Source organism: Gigantopelta aegis, chromosome 10 (genome assembly GCF_016097555.1).
Source record: "Gigantopelta aegis isolate Gae_Host chromosome 10, Gae_host_genome, whole genome shotgun sequence".
In the NCBI taxonomy this organism is placed as follows: domain Eukaryota; kingdom Metazoa; phylum Mollusca; class Gastropoda; order Neomphalida; family Peltospiridae; genus Gigantopelta; species Gigantopelta aegis.
This window is the reverse complement of record NC_054708.1, coordinates 28,775,949-28,792,030: the sequence shown is the minus strand read 5'-3', so window position 1 is coordinate 28,792,030 and position 16,082 is coordinate 28,775,949. Positions and strand designations below refer to the sequence as shown.

Sequence of the window (16,082 nt, the reverse complement as noted above, 5' to 3'; positions counted from 1 at the left end):
TAAGATTTGTAATTGTAGTATTCACACCTGTCAGCTCTCACACATGTAGATGTTATGCAAGTGGTAATACAGAAAACAATAAGGAATATTTGTTTAATGAATCCTCAGCACATATAATTTATAAAACAAATGCTATATGGTGTTGTAACATACAATTATTTCAACACTTGCTTACAACGATGAGTTTAAGGTTATGGCTGAATCAAAACAGTTGTAAAAAACAAAACAATTACTTTCATAATTTTTGAAATCCTTTCTGTAATGTGGGTGTGTTTTGTTTGCTAGCTAAATATGTTTATCAGATATTAATTTTTTTGGCCGATTGGTGTTGTGGAGTTTTGTAGTATTCCAGTTTCAAAATGCTCAAGTGCATCAAATCCGGTTTGAGCAGCACTACAATTATGTAACTGTAAAAGGTCAAATTTACCTAGCTTGTTTTTGACTACCACGCTTTTACTTATATGTATATACAATGCTTAAATATCTGCATTTAATTAATACAGGCTTTTTAAATTTGATCCATATTTAAATATTCTGTGGAGGAAAAAACCCTCAGTGTATCATGGATGTAATTATTGTTATTTATTCATATACCATATACATGTATGTTGTTTTCTGGGATTATGTCTGTGAAACAGAGCTCAATTAAAAAAAGCATTTGAAGGAGATCAACACAAATGAATGCATGACTGCTTTAATTTTGAAGATTTGTCCTGGTTTGTTATCTGTTTCCTGAACTATTTATTGGCATAAGCCTAATAAAAGATTATCGACTGTCATATGTATGTAAAGGAAACAGACTCTTACAATAAAGCATTTTGAGAAAGAAAGTAAATTATACAACATGTACATGTATTTATAAAATAATGACCGCAAAAATAATTTAATAACATGAGACAATTTATTTTCATGTACAAAAAAAATCTATATAATACTATATATGAAAAAAGATTTAAGAAAATGTCATCTCAGTATATGTTTGGAATTGTTCTTCACAGGCATATGTTGAAATGTAACAGAGTCAAATGTAACAAGTCCCTTTCGAAAGTATTCTTCATCCTCTTCATACCACTGATCACTGATGAAGTCCGAGAATAAAAGCTGAAACTCTCTCCTTGCAGATTTTTCCGAGTCTAAAATAATAAAGGAAAAGAATGCTTATTTAAAAATGCCCCCTAGCACATTTTAAATTAATAACATGGTAATTGTGATACTTGATTTGGGAGAGTTCTTAAACCTAAAGCATTACAGGGCTCCAAGGATTCTGTCTGCACATTTCTCATGCAAGCCCAGTATTACATGTATATGAAGACTCATTTTTGGTTCACTTGTTAAATTAATTCTCTTACTGTTACTTTTTGTCTAGTCTGCAAAACATTTTCCCTTCTTCAATTATATAAGGCATTTCTGTCAAATATCTCTGTTTATTGTGTCACCTTAATCAAAATGGTTTAATTATATACACGAATGCATATGTTGGTATAAATCACTTTCACTCTTTCTCTTCCCCACTTGTCTATCTCTCACTCCTTCCATCTCTCTCTCATTCTACCCACCAACACTCCCTTTTCTCTCTCTCTTACTCTCACACATGTATGTGTTTCATGTATTTAAATACAGTGTATATATTCTATTAGTAAATATATTTCACAACATACAATTAGGTACCCACTCAACATTTAGGAAATCATTTACAGTTATAATGGGTCACAAAAAGAAATGGGTTACTTGAAATACTTTTGGTGTAATCAGATGTTCAGTTCTCAAAGGTCTGTATTACTGTTAGTAGCAATATCATTTAAATCACTCTTCACCAGAAAGTATAGCTGACATGTGACAAGCAGGGTTCATCCAGGTTGAGTTTAGCATACAAGAATATGGTGAAAACCAAAATAAATAGTTACCTGCACCATGAGTGCAATTTCTTGTATCTGTCAAACCATGCCTCCCTCGAATAGATTCGGGAGCTTCATAAAAAGCCCTATGTAAAAAAAATAAGAAAAAAGATTATTCTATTTAAATAGTAAATTATTATCTGCAATTTTTATTTTGCTATACAAAAATATGAGTTGTCATTATAACCAGTTAACAGTATCATTATTATGTTCACACTTTTGATAATGTATTTTTATTTTGTATGTGTGGCAGGTGGGTGATCATAAAAAAAGAACATTTGCAAATTATCATAACCAGACATCAGTATTTACGGTAAATGCAAGCAATATGAGATTCTCTGAAATATATATTTTTTTATTAACACACATAAATGAAATGTAGCCCCGACCCAATATCTAACAAATTATAATTTCCAATTCATGAAATCATCTTATAAATCATGAAATGAGTTGGTTACTGTGCAGAAATAATTTGTAAAACAATCTTTGAACCCCCCCCCCCCCCCCCCCCCCACACACACACACAAAACAATGGTGTAATATAAATTCCAAACTCACTTTAGGACTTTAGTTGGTCCTATCATAGCTCTCCACTCTTCAATAGCATTTTCTCTTGCCAATATGTGTGCCCATATTGGGCCACTGCAAACATAAAACAGAAGCAGATACGAATGTAGCAATCATTAATTATAGTCTTATTATCATTAATATGCAAATATTTAAAACATTTTAGCAACATGACCGCAAACATTTTTCTGAATTTAAACATTTGACACCACTAAATAGAGAACTATTAATTTCTTTTAAAATATTATTTTTCTACTTCAATATCATTTAAAATATCTAGATCTTTTGTTAAGTTATCTAGTGTTGTACTTAAGTCTTCTATTTCGTCTTTCATCTGAACTTTCTTTTTAGATGATGAATATAAAATAGTTTTTCCACGTATCATAAGTAGTTATGTTTCCCATAATAATTGGTCGTTTATGGTAAAGTCTGAATTATTTTCTGTATCTTTATATTGTTCCAGCTCCTTTTATAGTTTCTTTGACTAAGCTTACATATTTATGATCATAAAGTAAAGAATTATTAAATTTCCAAAAAACTTTTCCTCTTTCAATTTCTTTTAATTTCAATGTTAATGTAACTGGTGAATGCTCAGACTTAAAACTTGGTAGAATATTACTTGAAGTAATTGAAAATAGAAGGTTATGCGAAATAAGAAAAACAATCTAATCGAGACTGTTTTATTGCAATCTGTTGGCTCCAGGAGAACCTTTTCAAATTTGTTTTTTTTTCGCTCCAAGGATCTACAAGGTCTAATGTTTCTTTAAAATCTATAATGTGTTTTCGAGCTTTTGGGTTATTCAATGTTTTGTAATTAAATAAATCAAGGGCGGGATCTTGAACAAGATTCCAGTCCCCACAAACAATTGCATATTTATTTTCAGATGATTCTATAATATTTTCTATATTAGCAAAAATTCAATGTTAGGGCCGTAAATACAAATGAGTAATAGTGATTGAGCATCTATTTCTATTGTTAATGCCAACAGATTTCCCGCATTATCATTAATATTGTTTGTAACCGTAAATGCAAAATTATTATTAAATGATATAGCTATGCCACGGGCATTAGATTTATATGAACAAAAATAGCATTGACTGTAACCCCATTGTTGCTTAATAATTTGTTCTTGATCTTTGGTAAAATGTACATCTTCAAGACAGTATATATTTGCCCGTTTCTTTTTTAAATATTGAAAAATTTGCTTTCTTTTCAAGAAATCATTTATGCCTCTACAGTTCATTGATAATATAGTTATATCATTATCCATTTATAATTTAAACACTATTTATTTAAAGTATTGTATTAGTGCAATAGTTTTTTTAAGACATCTATGAAAGAGCCCCAAATTTTGTTTGAAAGATATACATGTAGTCTACCGACAAGTGAATAGCATTTCAATAATGTGGCTATCATGTAAATTTTAAATAAAAAGACTTCCAGAGTGGATAGTTTGATAATGTAAAAAACAAATAAATAACAAAATCACATATAGTGAGCAACACATTAAACAGAGATGAATACCATTATTCTCAGGTCAACATAAAGTACATGTGTATAATAGTGACCTTTTAAAAATAAATGTTTCAATCTTTTGGGACCCCCCCCACCCCCCTCCCACACACATATATATCTACAATAAGAACCTCACAAACCCACTGTGGCACACCACTGCAAATTATCCAAAATATACAAGAAAGGCAAGAAACAAAAGACCAATTCTGTCTGACACAGGTAGTTCCCTACTTCGATAGGAATAATGAAAACACATTGATTTGCATATTAAAAACATGATTTTTTTTTTTTTAAATAATAATATTCTGCACTTCGGAGTTCCATACGTTATTTTAAATATGTGAATACTGAAAAATATTTAGTCCTGCAAGTATTTTGGTTGGTACAACCAAGCATAGTTTAATACTAATTTAATAGTGCAGTACAACAACAACAAAAATAAAAGAGAAAAAAAATAAAAGAGAAAAAAAAAAGGGATTTTCTAAAGACTCGCTTTCATTTTGTCATGTCACACCACCAAAGGTGAAAAAGGGTCACAGCAGACAGCCAAAGATATTAGTTTACAGACAACAATAGCTATTTCAACATAGTGAATGCATCCGAGGTTGGAACCGTTTTTTTCCCCCTAATTTTTTTTTTTTTAAAATGCATAAATTAAATGTGATTACATACATATGGATCTTACCATATTGTACATTTTAATTCATAATTTATATTTTAAGTTTACACAACAAAGAATATTATCATCAAATACACGTAAGTTTACTGCATTCACTAAACAATCATGTCTATATCCTATAGGTGCTCTCTTAATAAATCATAACACAACTCAGTAAATGTTGTTCATTTGTAATGACAACTAACGTAGCTTGCTATGTTAGGCACTTTTTTTAAAAAGAAAATCTAGCTTTTAATTAGTCCTACCCCCCCCCCCAAAAAAAACCCAACCCCACACACCTTTAACCGACTCATCTTAAATATATATATACTGAACAAAAAAAGAAACTTCCGATTTGTACATATAGTATTTGTTGTGTTAAAGAATTCATTGTGTAATGAAATTATATAGGTAGTATTAGCCTTGAGCTGTATTATCAGGATTCATGAATTTTATCGATTATTTTTGCACTGTTAATCATCGACAACGTGAAATTCAATTTACACGTGCATGGTTCGACATGTCCCGTGTAGTATTCGGTCAATTTGTTTTACTTGTCTTACTGACATTGTTGTCAAGTGAACGAAAACGCTTCAAAATTTGTAAAACAATTAACGTTTTTTACATTGTAGCATTTTTAGTATGCCAAGAATTCCCAATAATTTACGTGAACAGGCGATTGGCATGCTTGATGCTGCATGTCGACAGAAGACGTTGCAAGGCATGTTGGGAGTTCTAGTCGAGCGATACGAAATCTTCGCGTAAGATTTCGAACGACAGGAAGCACCAACGACTTGCCACGTCGTGGACGTCCGCGTGTTACAACGCGTGGTCAAGACCGCTATATCATGAACACGCATTTGCGCAATCGATTCCAAACTGCCAATGCTACTGCTGCTAACACACCTGGGCTTCATAATAACCGAATCAGTGGGCAAACTGTTCGTAATCGTCTGCGGGAGAACGGTTTACATGCACGACGTCCTTACGTCGGATGCGTTTTAACGCAACGTCATCGTCTAAATCGTCTTAATTGGCACGTGTACACACGCGTTGGATACGGTGACGCTGGAATACCGTTCTTTTTTCGGATGAATCCAGATTTTCTTTATAACGTGGTGATGGCAGGGTGCGCATCTACCGTAGGAGAAATGAACGCTATGCTAACTGTTGTGTTCTTGAAGGAGATCGTTTCGGGGGTGGGGGTTGTGTCATGGTCTGGGCAGCCATTGCCCATGGTTATCGTTCACAACTAGTCGTCATTGATGGCAATTTAAATGCTCAACGTTACCGCGATGACATTCTCGCCCATCACGTCATTCCTCTGTTCCATAACAATGCCAACATCTCGATTTTTCAGCATGATAATGCCACCTCTCATACAGCTAGAGACACTGTAAATTTTCTTAGGACAAATAACATTGATTTCATTGATGACTGGCCCGCTAAAAGTCCTAATCTCAACCCCATCGAGCATGTCTGGGATAGTCTGGACAGAAGATTGAGGCGTCGTCCCAACCCACCCGCTAACGTCAACGAACTTCGTCAAGCGCTCATTCAGGAATGGAACAAAAAGCAGAAATCAACACTTTAGTCAATTCTATGCGCCTGCGATGCACTGCAGTGGTCAGTTCAAGAGGTGGTCATACCCGTTATTAAGTTTTTTTTTAGTTTTTTTTAACCCCTACCACACTTGGTCAAAATGTCTCCCAATTACTGTTAACCTATGGCCATGATTTTTGCACCAAACGATGTATCATGGAACACTCTTTAAACGCATATATAACAATTATTCCCCCGGTTTGTTTTCATCAAGTTATGTTCAGTATATATGAGCCGTCACATGGAAAAACCTACAACTTAGCAAAAAAAAGTTTGTGTCTTATTTTTTGGTAAATAACAGGTAATAACCCTACAAAACTAAATTTCAGGTATTTGGGCTCTATCTTAATTATATCTTGTAAAAATACAGCATTAATGACGTCACGTTTTCAAAATCAAAGTAGACGGTGTCAGAATGGAATTTCAATGTTATTACCTTATTCTACGTTACTTCCCATCCAATTTAAATGAAATCAATTTATTTGGAATCGGTACTTTTTTCATTTTATTTTTACTCAGTATTTTAAGTTATAGATTCCGATTTAATTTTTTTTTAAATAACTCTACAGATCCCATACATGAATGTAATACTAATTAGTGAGAGATATGAAATTTAGCGAACTACAACATTTTGCACCAATGTTTTTCAATTTTCTATTACATATTGCTTCCGCCCTCCTTTAATTTTTACCCAGCGAGAATATTATGTAGGCCTACATTCCTTCTGCTCTTTTTCCATTTCCCTCAACTTCAAAATATGGTCATAAATTTGATTTTCAGATTATTTTCTAAAAGACAATCCACTGCATCCTTTCTGTAACTTATGCTAATTGGATCAGGTTCAGTGTCGTTCTGCTCACTGGTGTTATCATCAGATAAGTGTTTGATTCTATGTTCAGTATTATTGTAAACATCTACTGGACTGTATTTATCATATTCATCCAATACAGTTAAAGTTAAAGAACATTGATTTATTAATCAATGTCAAACATTTGGTAATATTGACATATAGTCTTACAGAGCAACTGATGTTTTATATGCACCATCCCACAGACAGGATAGCACATACCACTGGATGGGACGAGAAATAGCCCAATGGCTCCACCGACGGGGATCGATCCCAGACCTACCGCGCATCAGGCGGGCACTTTACCACTGGACCACGTCCTGCTCATCATCTAATACAGATACTGTTTCTTCCGTTTCCACTGTTCTTAGTCTTGGTCTTCTATTTTGAATTCCAAAATGTGCCTCAAAGAGTAGGCCTATGTCAGGCTCTTGTAAAATTAAAATATACATCTGTAAGGAAAGAAAACCAACTCCTCCTATACAAATGATGTGAAGTGAGTAAAGTGAACAGATATTAAAATATACATCTGTAGGGAAAGAAAACCAACTCCTTCTATACAAATGATGTGAAGTGAGTAAAGTGAACAGATATTATAATATACATCTGTAAGGAAAGAAAACCAATTCCTTCTATACAAATGATGTGAAGTGAGTAAAGTGAACAGATATTATAATATACATCTGTAAGGAAAGAAAACCAACTCCTTCTATACAAATGATGTAAAGTGAACAGATATTATAATATACATCTGTAAGGAAAGAAAACCAATTCCTTCTATACAAATGATGTGAAGTGAGTAAAGTGAACAGATATTAAAATATACATCTGTAAGGAAAGAAAACCAACTCCTTCTATACAAATGATGTGAAGTGAGTAAAGTGAACAGATATTATAATATACATCTGTAAGGAAAGAAAACCAACTCCTTCTATACAAATGATGTGAAGTGAGTAAAGTGAACAGATATTAAAATATACATCTGCAAGGAAAGAAAACCAACTCCTCCTATACAAATGATGTGAAGTGAGTAAAGTGAACAGATATTGAAATATACATCTGTAAGGAAAGAAAACCAATTCCTTCTATACAAATGATGTGAAGTGAGTAAAGTGAACAGATATTATAATAATTTAATAATTATCACACACACACACACACACACACATAACAATAATAATAATAATAAAATTGGTTGAGGGAGAAACAACCTTTCGAGAATTGATCTACTATACCTCCGCATGTTAATCTCTAGACCAGCTTATGCAATGACATCATGACGTATAATAAAGGGATATAAATGAAACGTTTCTGTTACCGTACCGCAATGTGTTTGCAGATGACAGTAAATGTGTTTGCAAATGATGGTAAAATAAATAGCTAAAAATGTAGTATTGTTACAGATATATATATTTATAGGAAATGATTTAGTTTTCAGTATTTAGATTATAAATAGAAATAGGAGTAGAAATAGTGGTGTTGATTGTAGTCCACAGAACAGGTAGACCTAACCGAATGGTAGACCCATGCAACCCGATACGATCCTAATTTGATGTATATGGTCTAACTTATGAATATTGTATATAACTTGTATGCTGAACTTTATGTTATGTATAATCATGTACGTTATAAAAACATGTGATCCTTGCATACCATATTGATATATAGACTTCTCCGTATGCTTGTAAATGAGTATCAAAGTACTGATGGTATCGCTAATGATCTCGACCAATGTTCTCAGGTACAAAATACAAAATAGTAACTACCGGTAAACACTATTGTACATAGAGAGATATGTTTACTTTAAACTGATTTTCATGTAAAGAAGAAGATGTCATCTTCTAAATTCTTCAAAACGAACAATGCAAACAGCATGTCAACTTTTACTTCCGCGTTTACATGTGACATCAAACTTTGAGCTGCGTTTACTCGGTTTCTGATGTCATGCTAAGTTGTAGGTTTTCGCGTGTGACGCCTCATATATATTTCAGTTTATATGTATTTGACCACAGATATATTATTGGACCAATGTCCAAGTATACCAAAACTGTTCATTCAATGTTCAATGTTTATAAGTACAAATTAGGTCAATACTGAAATTGTCTACACATGACATTCCACATTACACATAATGTTAGGCATTGTTTGAAAAGAAAATCTAGCTTTTAACTAGTCCTAAAAACAAAAAACAAAACAAACAAAAACCCTTCAATTGACTCACCTTAAAATAAATATATATATTTTTTTTTAGTTTTATATGTATTTTACCATAGATACATTATTGGACCAATGTTCAAGTATACCGAAATTTTCATTCGATGTTCAATGTTTATAAATGCAAATTAGGTCAGTACTATAATTGTCTACACATGACATTCCATGTACCACACGATACAAAAATTCCAGTGTTATTGTCCAGCTACATTGTCACTTGGAAACAATTTTACAAATATTCAGCTCCTGTAAACTAGTACATGTAGTCCAGCTTGTAAAGTCCACACACACCACATACCAATATAATATATGTTGGGTCGCAACTCAATCCATTTTTTGACCTAGAACAACAGAGTGAAGTTTTCACACAACTTCTCTGCTACGCGTCTCAACTGGAAGTTCCCACTACTGACTCTTGTTGGGCTGCTTGTGCTCGCTTGCACTTGCCAAGCGTGGGCGGTCCCTTCCTCCCACCAACCCCAACCTCTTTAATGTCCTGAAGGAAGGAGCCAGCATAAGCAGACACCTGCGCTCATGACAGGCATGACTACAACAGCTTGTTCTGAAAGTGCATGTTAAAACCTATGACCTGATGATTTATATGGTCCCAAATAACACATTTACTATATATTTTTTCTCAAAGTTAAAACATACTGTCCAATTATTTTTTTCTACAAATTTAATAAAATTATTTAAAAAAACAATAGACCAGGCTGTATTTTAGGTTTATTATTATTTTTTTTGTCTTTGATCATTAAAAACCTCACGACCTTTGCAATGTATTAACATATTTCTTTTAAAATTAAAACAGGGGTGGGAAGTGGTGAACTGTAAAAAAAAAAGAGGAAATCTGGAGGGGTCCTGTAAATTCTTGAAATCCTAGGTTAAAATCTGTGCCATCTGACACATTTTGGAGGAAAGGACGATTAAAATGTGAGGAAACGCAATGTTCCATAAAAGGAAAACAGCTGATCCGAGGAGAATTTCCACCCCTGATTAAAATATTAAAAAACAAAATTGTTATAACTTACAGTAATTAGCTGTTATAACTGCTATTTTTATTGTTATTAATTTAATCCGCTTGAAAGTGATGGCCTCCGAACTTGTGGCTCGTCAAAAGCAGCTAACACTACATGGGATTAGGTATGTTTTGTTACAACTTAAATAGATGAGTTGGCATAATTAGATAGACCAAATTAATAATATTTTTTGAAATTATTAAATAAGATATAAAAAAATACTAGAAAAGGTTCAAAGACCTGTGTGAATTGTTACGGTAGTAAACCAGCAAAGAATAGTTTTGTAGACCTGTACAGAATAATTGGCACTACTAATTATCAGTCAGCTAACCAAAGGTGTTTAAAACATGTAAAATCCTTGTAAAACTTCTTCACCATAACCCAAACACTTCCCCATTTCCAATGGATTCCTCCAAACATTCCCACAGCCAATGAAAGGGCTATGCTTTTTTCAAAGAAAACTACCATTAAGTAAGAAATCAGTTTAATGTGGAAAAAATAAGCTACACATACAAATATTACCTGGTCATAAAGTTTATCAAACGACCCTGAAAGAATTTTCCTGAAAAATGAGTATACATTCATTATTGCAAAATGGTAATAAAAAACACACTACAGTGAATCCTGTCTATACCGGACCCTGAACAAACCAGAATCCTGTTAAAACCAGCCAAGTTTCACTGTCCCAAATTGTTTAAATTCTAAAACGTGACCCTCTAAACACCAGATCCTGTTTAAATCCGATAAATATTAGGTCCCCAGCGTGATCCGGTTTAGACAGGTTTCACTGTACCAGGGCTGTAGCTAGCGGGGTGGGGGGTGGGAAAAAAATCCGGAAAGCATTATAGAAACTTAAAGAAAATTCTCTTCTTAACTGTTTAAGGAGTTTTAGACTATTAACTACTCAGCTGCCCTCCCAAACAAAAAATCCTAGCTATGGCCCTGTGTACATATTATACTCCACTAGATACATAAACATAAATATTGAAAAACAGTAAAGTTTGTTTTGTTTTATCTCTAGAGCACATTGATGTATTAATCATCGGCTATAGTATTGGATGTCAAACATTTGGCAATTCTGACATACAGTCATAGATAGGTAACCCGCTATATTTTTTCATTAGTAGCAAGGGATCTTTTATATGCACCATGCCATAGACAGGACTGCACATACCACAGCCTTTGATATACCAGTCGTGGTGCACTGGCTTGAATGAAATAGTCCAATGGACTCACTGACTATTATAGTAATCTTAAAAATATTTTAAAAGATAAAAAGAAAGAAAGAAAAAACAATTCAGGTGTATAATTTGAAATTATTGCATAAAAGTCTCTGTTATTGAGAAATCTTATACATGTATAATGTTGAATAGAATAAGATTTACAAACAACAAACTGCCCTGCAGGATGTATTTAAAAGTAGGGGAGCCAATGTCAGATAGTCAGGACCCAAAGGATCTAAATCTATTATGGGGGGGTGTTTCAAATTTTAGAAAGATTTCCACCTGTTACCCCCGATGATATTGATACATGTATAAAGAGGAAACCTCAACCTAACCCAAACACTTATACAAGGCCAACCATAAATTTAACTCTAACCTTAACAATAGGGGGTAACAGTCAAATATTTTAGCCAAATTTCAGCTCACCCCCTCCCCATGGCCCCTGATAAAATAATAAACTTTACAATGTCATATCAAAATCTACAAGGCGACAAAGTTATTTTGTTTAACGACTCTTTGATTTATTATAATCATCAGCTAATAGATATTTTTTTTACACACTTTCCACAAACAGGACAGCACATATATGGGGCACTGGTTGAGACTGGGGAAAACCCCAACCAGAAAATGGATCCACCAAGGGGATTCGATTCTTCAACCCAAGCACTATGGACTGTACTAGATCCCACTCCCTTTAAGAAAAATTTCAAACCATCATGTTCCTTGTAGAACTCAGCTGCCTGTAGTTTGGTTAAATGCATCAACTTTGACTTCACAAAATAAAACTTGTTGGCCAGAATCAACTCTCGAATCTCCTGAAAATACAGAACTAATTAATTAATATTTAGGTACGGTAATTAGCATGGCAATTGCAGGGGCTGTATATGCACACATCCTGCAGAACAGATTTCCAACTACACATGTATTAGTATTACACTGTAGGCCATTCCCAAGGTAAGATACGTCTTGTTTCACTTTGCACATGCTTTGACATGTTTGACTTGGAAGACTTCCATTTTGTTGTTTTTATTAATGAAATGGGATTTTCCCACTGGGATGTATACCTGAGTTGAAAATTAGCAGTCGCAAATGACAAAACACACCGCGTCTATGTTGGCGTGAACTACAGATCTGGCAGCAGAAGACACAACAGAACATGTTCTATTGACAGCGCCAACATAATTAATAAAGATAAAATTCAAATAAAAACATTAATTTATTAAATTTTAAACCTATACTGTCTCAAATAACATTTTATTAGGGGTAAAAATGCAGTGTAAATTAAAACAAAAATTATTTACAAATTACCATCAAACTGCATAGGTCAACTCTTTTTTGTGACACAAGTTTTAAGGCAATTGATGGAATATCCAAGGTAATCTGAATGACACAACTGTAATACATGATCAGGGCCGTATATCTCTGCACAAAGCAGAGTCGAATGGGCATTTGGCAAGACAGTGGGTGATTCCATGGATCTCTATCTAGGACAACAGGCACTCCCGAGGAAATCATTTGCTGGGAATTTCACCCCTCTTGCATCACCACAAAGTTTATTCCATCCCTCTTGCATCGCAACAAAGAGGACTGCCACTCCCAGACTAGTTTACTAATGCACGCGCAGTTCTACATTTAGTCCGTTTCTACTACATTATCTTTTACCTTCTATTGAAAATGAGACTTAATATGTTTTATTTAATGGTACTTTGTAAAGAAACAGGTTTATTTATACTAGATTTCTTTTTCAATTTTTATTTTTGAGTTGGTATGGGTTTAAAACTTAATAACATGTTTTTATATGAATTTTTACTTTATTCATTATGTAAGACGCCATACAACCGTAAAATAAAATGTGTTGAGTGCATTGTTAAATAAAACATTTCCTACCTTCCTTATTCATTATGAAGTTAAACGTCAATTCATCGGTTTTCTTCAACGCAAACAGTTATTATTCAACAAGAAAACACTCTAGTTTTAATTTTATCTGTGCAGTTAAATTACAATGTGATAATTGGAGGGCTAGTTGAATTTTAGAAGGGCCAGTAAGATTTTTCTTCAACTGGTCCAGCGGGCGACCTTTGTGTTCATGTTAATTTTCAACCCTGGTATGGGGTCATTGAGTCTGACTGAGCACTAAGACCCTTCTCATTTCAACAGTCTGTACCACCAGGCTGGATTCTTTTTCAACAACATTCCTCGATTCCATGTCCTTTTCCCAGCTAATTTTAGTCGACTTGTTTTTCAGCAACTCAAATGAAGGCCATTCTGCAGCTTGTTCACATTTAGTCTCTACCTGTTCCAGCAGAATTGGGAGATTGAATACCCCACTCTGAGAATAAATAGTTGCAGTGGAAAGAGTTTGACCTGTACTCCTCTATATCAAAAGACCGGCCTCGGTGGCGTCGTGGTTAGGCCATCGGTCTACAGTCTGGTAGGTACTGGGTTTGGATCCCTGTCGAGGCATGGGATTTTTAATCCAGATACCAATTCCAAAATCTGGTAAGTGCTTTGCAAGACTCAATGGGTAGGTGTAAACCACTTGCACCAACCAGTGATCCATAACTGCTTTAACAAAGGCCATGGTTTGTGCTATCCTGCCTGTGGGAAGCACAAATAAAAGAGGGTACACCGTACAAGTCGAACTCATGCCAATAATTATAATTTCTGTTTGATTTGATGTCACAAAAAAGTAAAAGTTGTTAGTAAAACAAACAAAAACAAACATAAAACAACTATTTTTGTTTGCGCAATTTAGAAAAACAATCATCGGCTCAGAAATAAATAACTTGTTTAACATATTAATTATTATAGTAAGAAAATGACGTTCCTTCGTGGAAAGGACAACAAACGTTTAATGAAGGTAGAATATATGAATGTTTAACGACACCCCACCACGAAAAATACATCGGTTATTGGATGTCAGACTACGGTAAATGCAAATGAAATACCATTACCATAACCGTGATCACGATTACCAGAAAGAAGTTGAAGGAGGGCGGGGATCTTCCGTTGGTTTTATCAATAACTCGCAATGACTACACCATTTCTCAGATGTGTACACGATTGTTTTAACTATTGAAATGTTGTTATAATTACCTGGACAATATAAGGATGCTTGACAACATCTGGTTTTAATATTGCAAGTGTCAGCTGCAGTGTTTTTGCGATGAGCATTTCATCAACCTTTCGATGTTTAAATCCCTCCCTAAAAAGTAGAAGCACCCATGAATAGTTCGAAATGTAACTCATTGTAACACCTTTATTAGTAGTATATTACGGTAGGACCTTCCTTCGCCACTGTCACGTATAAAGAACATTATAAATCCTTATAATAAATAAACATTACGACATGAATTTATTAACTGCTCCCCATTTAAAATGTTGATACCATATACATTCACATGCTAAGGGGAGCTGAAAATTACTCTCCTTGAACAAGCATCAGAGTTTATGAGTGTCTTTCACTTTTTGAGTGAGAAGACTGTATATATTATTTCAACATGATAGCGAGAGGAGGAAACGTCTATTTACACATAGGCTACCTGTATAAATGGTATCAAGGCATCTTTTATAGGCACTGTTCATAAACAGATTTACTAGTACCACATACAATGAACTGTGATAGTCCAATACATCCGTCATCAACTGAATTTGTCAAATTCAAATGACAGCAGATGCATCAGACTAACTTTTGATATAGCCTACTAGTCCTGGGACACTAGATGGGAAAGGGAGTAAAACAAACACCCCTTACTTTCACTGAGAATATTGAACCTGAAACCCATCACAACTCATATGAATTCTCTTCCACTGAGCTATATATCATCTCAATAAGTGGTAAATCAAGGGTCATTGTATGTGCTTGGGCATGATCAAATAAACATTTCTTTCATTATTTTTTTTAACACAAAAAAACAACAACATACAATGCATGAATTAAACCTTATTTTAGGTTTGTTTAATAATTATTTGTCAAAATAAACCACCAATATAATAAATAATATATATCTTTTGTAACTTAAATAACTTATTTGGTATTTAACAAAGAAGGAAATGATTAAACATGCACTACTTGGACAGCCATTCAAACAGTTGCTATCACTCTCTACCATCAGAGAAAACTCTATAATGAAAATGCAAAATTTCTGCCAACCACCATACATATATTCTACATACACTAACATTCAGCCAATTATGCTTAATTACCACATTTTTCTTTTGATCTTGATTATGTCTAATTAACAAAACAATCACACTTAAATTAGGTTACCGTTACCTATAGACAGTTTCAAAAACAATTCAATTGTAAATATTAATTTTATTTGATCCAAGACCCATATTAAATTGGTAATAACAAAGTGCACTTAGAGATATAGAGACTAACAAATGACTAAAAATTCAAACCTATGATCCCGGCACACCTTCCATTTGTTTATAGTCAAAAGAAAGTGATGAAAGGGCCATCATAATATATTTGAAAGTGGGACCACCAAAATCAGGGAATAAAAATAAAAGTATATAAGAAAATGAGATTGCTAGGG

General features: G+C 33.7%; 1 protein-coding gene across 2 annotated transcripts; it reads right to left on the bottom strand.

The window, feature by feature from the left end:
- Window positions 1-74: 74 nt before the first annotated feature.
- On the bottom strand, window positions 75-14,833 carry LOC121383264 (nucleoside diphosphate kinase 6-like). 2 transcript variants are annotated; one of them, XM_041513175.1, is made up of 6 exons: window positions 14,638-14,765; window positions 12,254-12,356; window positions 10,841-10,880; window positions 2,454-2,537; window positions 1,905-1,981; window positions 75-1,133 (listed from the first exon to the last, which is right to left on the bottom strand). In XM_041513175.1, exons 1-6 carry the CDS (start codon window positions 14,713-14,715, stop codon window positions 964-966), a joined length of 552 nt encoding a protein of 183 aa, XP_041369109.1. In that variant the 5' UTR covers window positions 14,716-14,765; the 3' UTR covers window positions 75-963. The 2 variants fall into 2 exon arrangements, with proteins under 2 accessions (XP_041369109.1, XP_041369110.1); XM_041513176.1 differs by lacking the exons at window positions 75-1,133; window positions 1,905-1,981; window positions 2,454-2,537 and adding an exon at window positions 8,255-9,861 and having other exon boundaries at window positions 14,638-14,833.
- Between the last annotated feature and the right edge of the window lie 1,249 nt (window positions 14,834-16,082).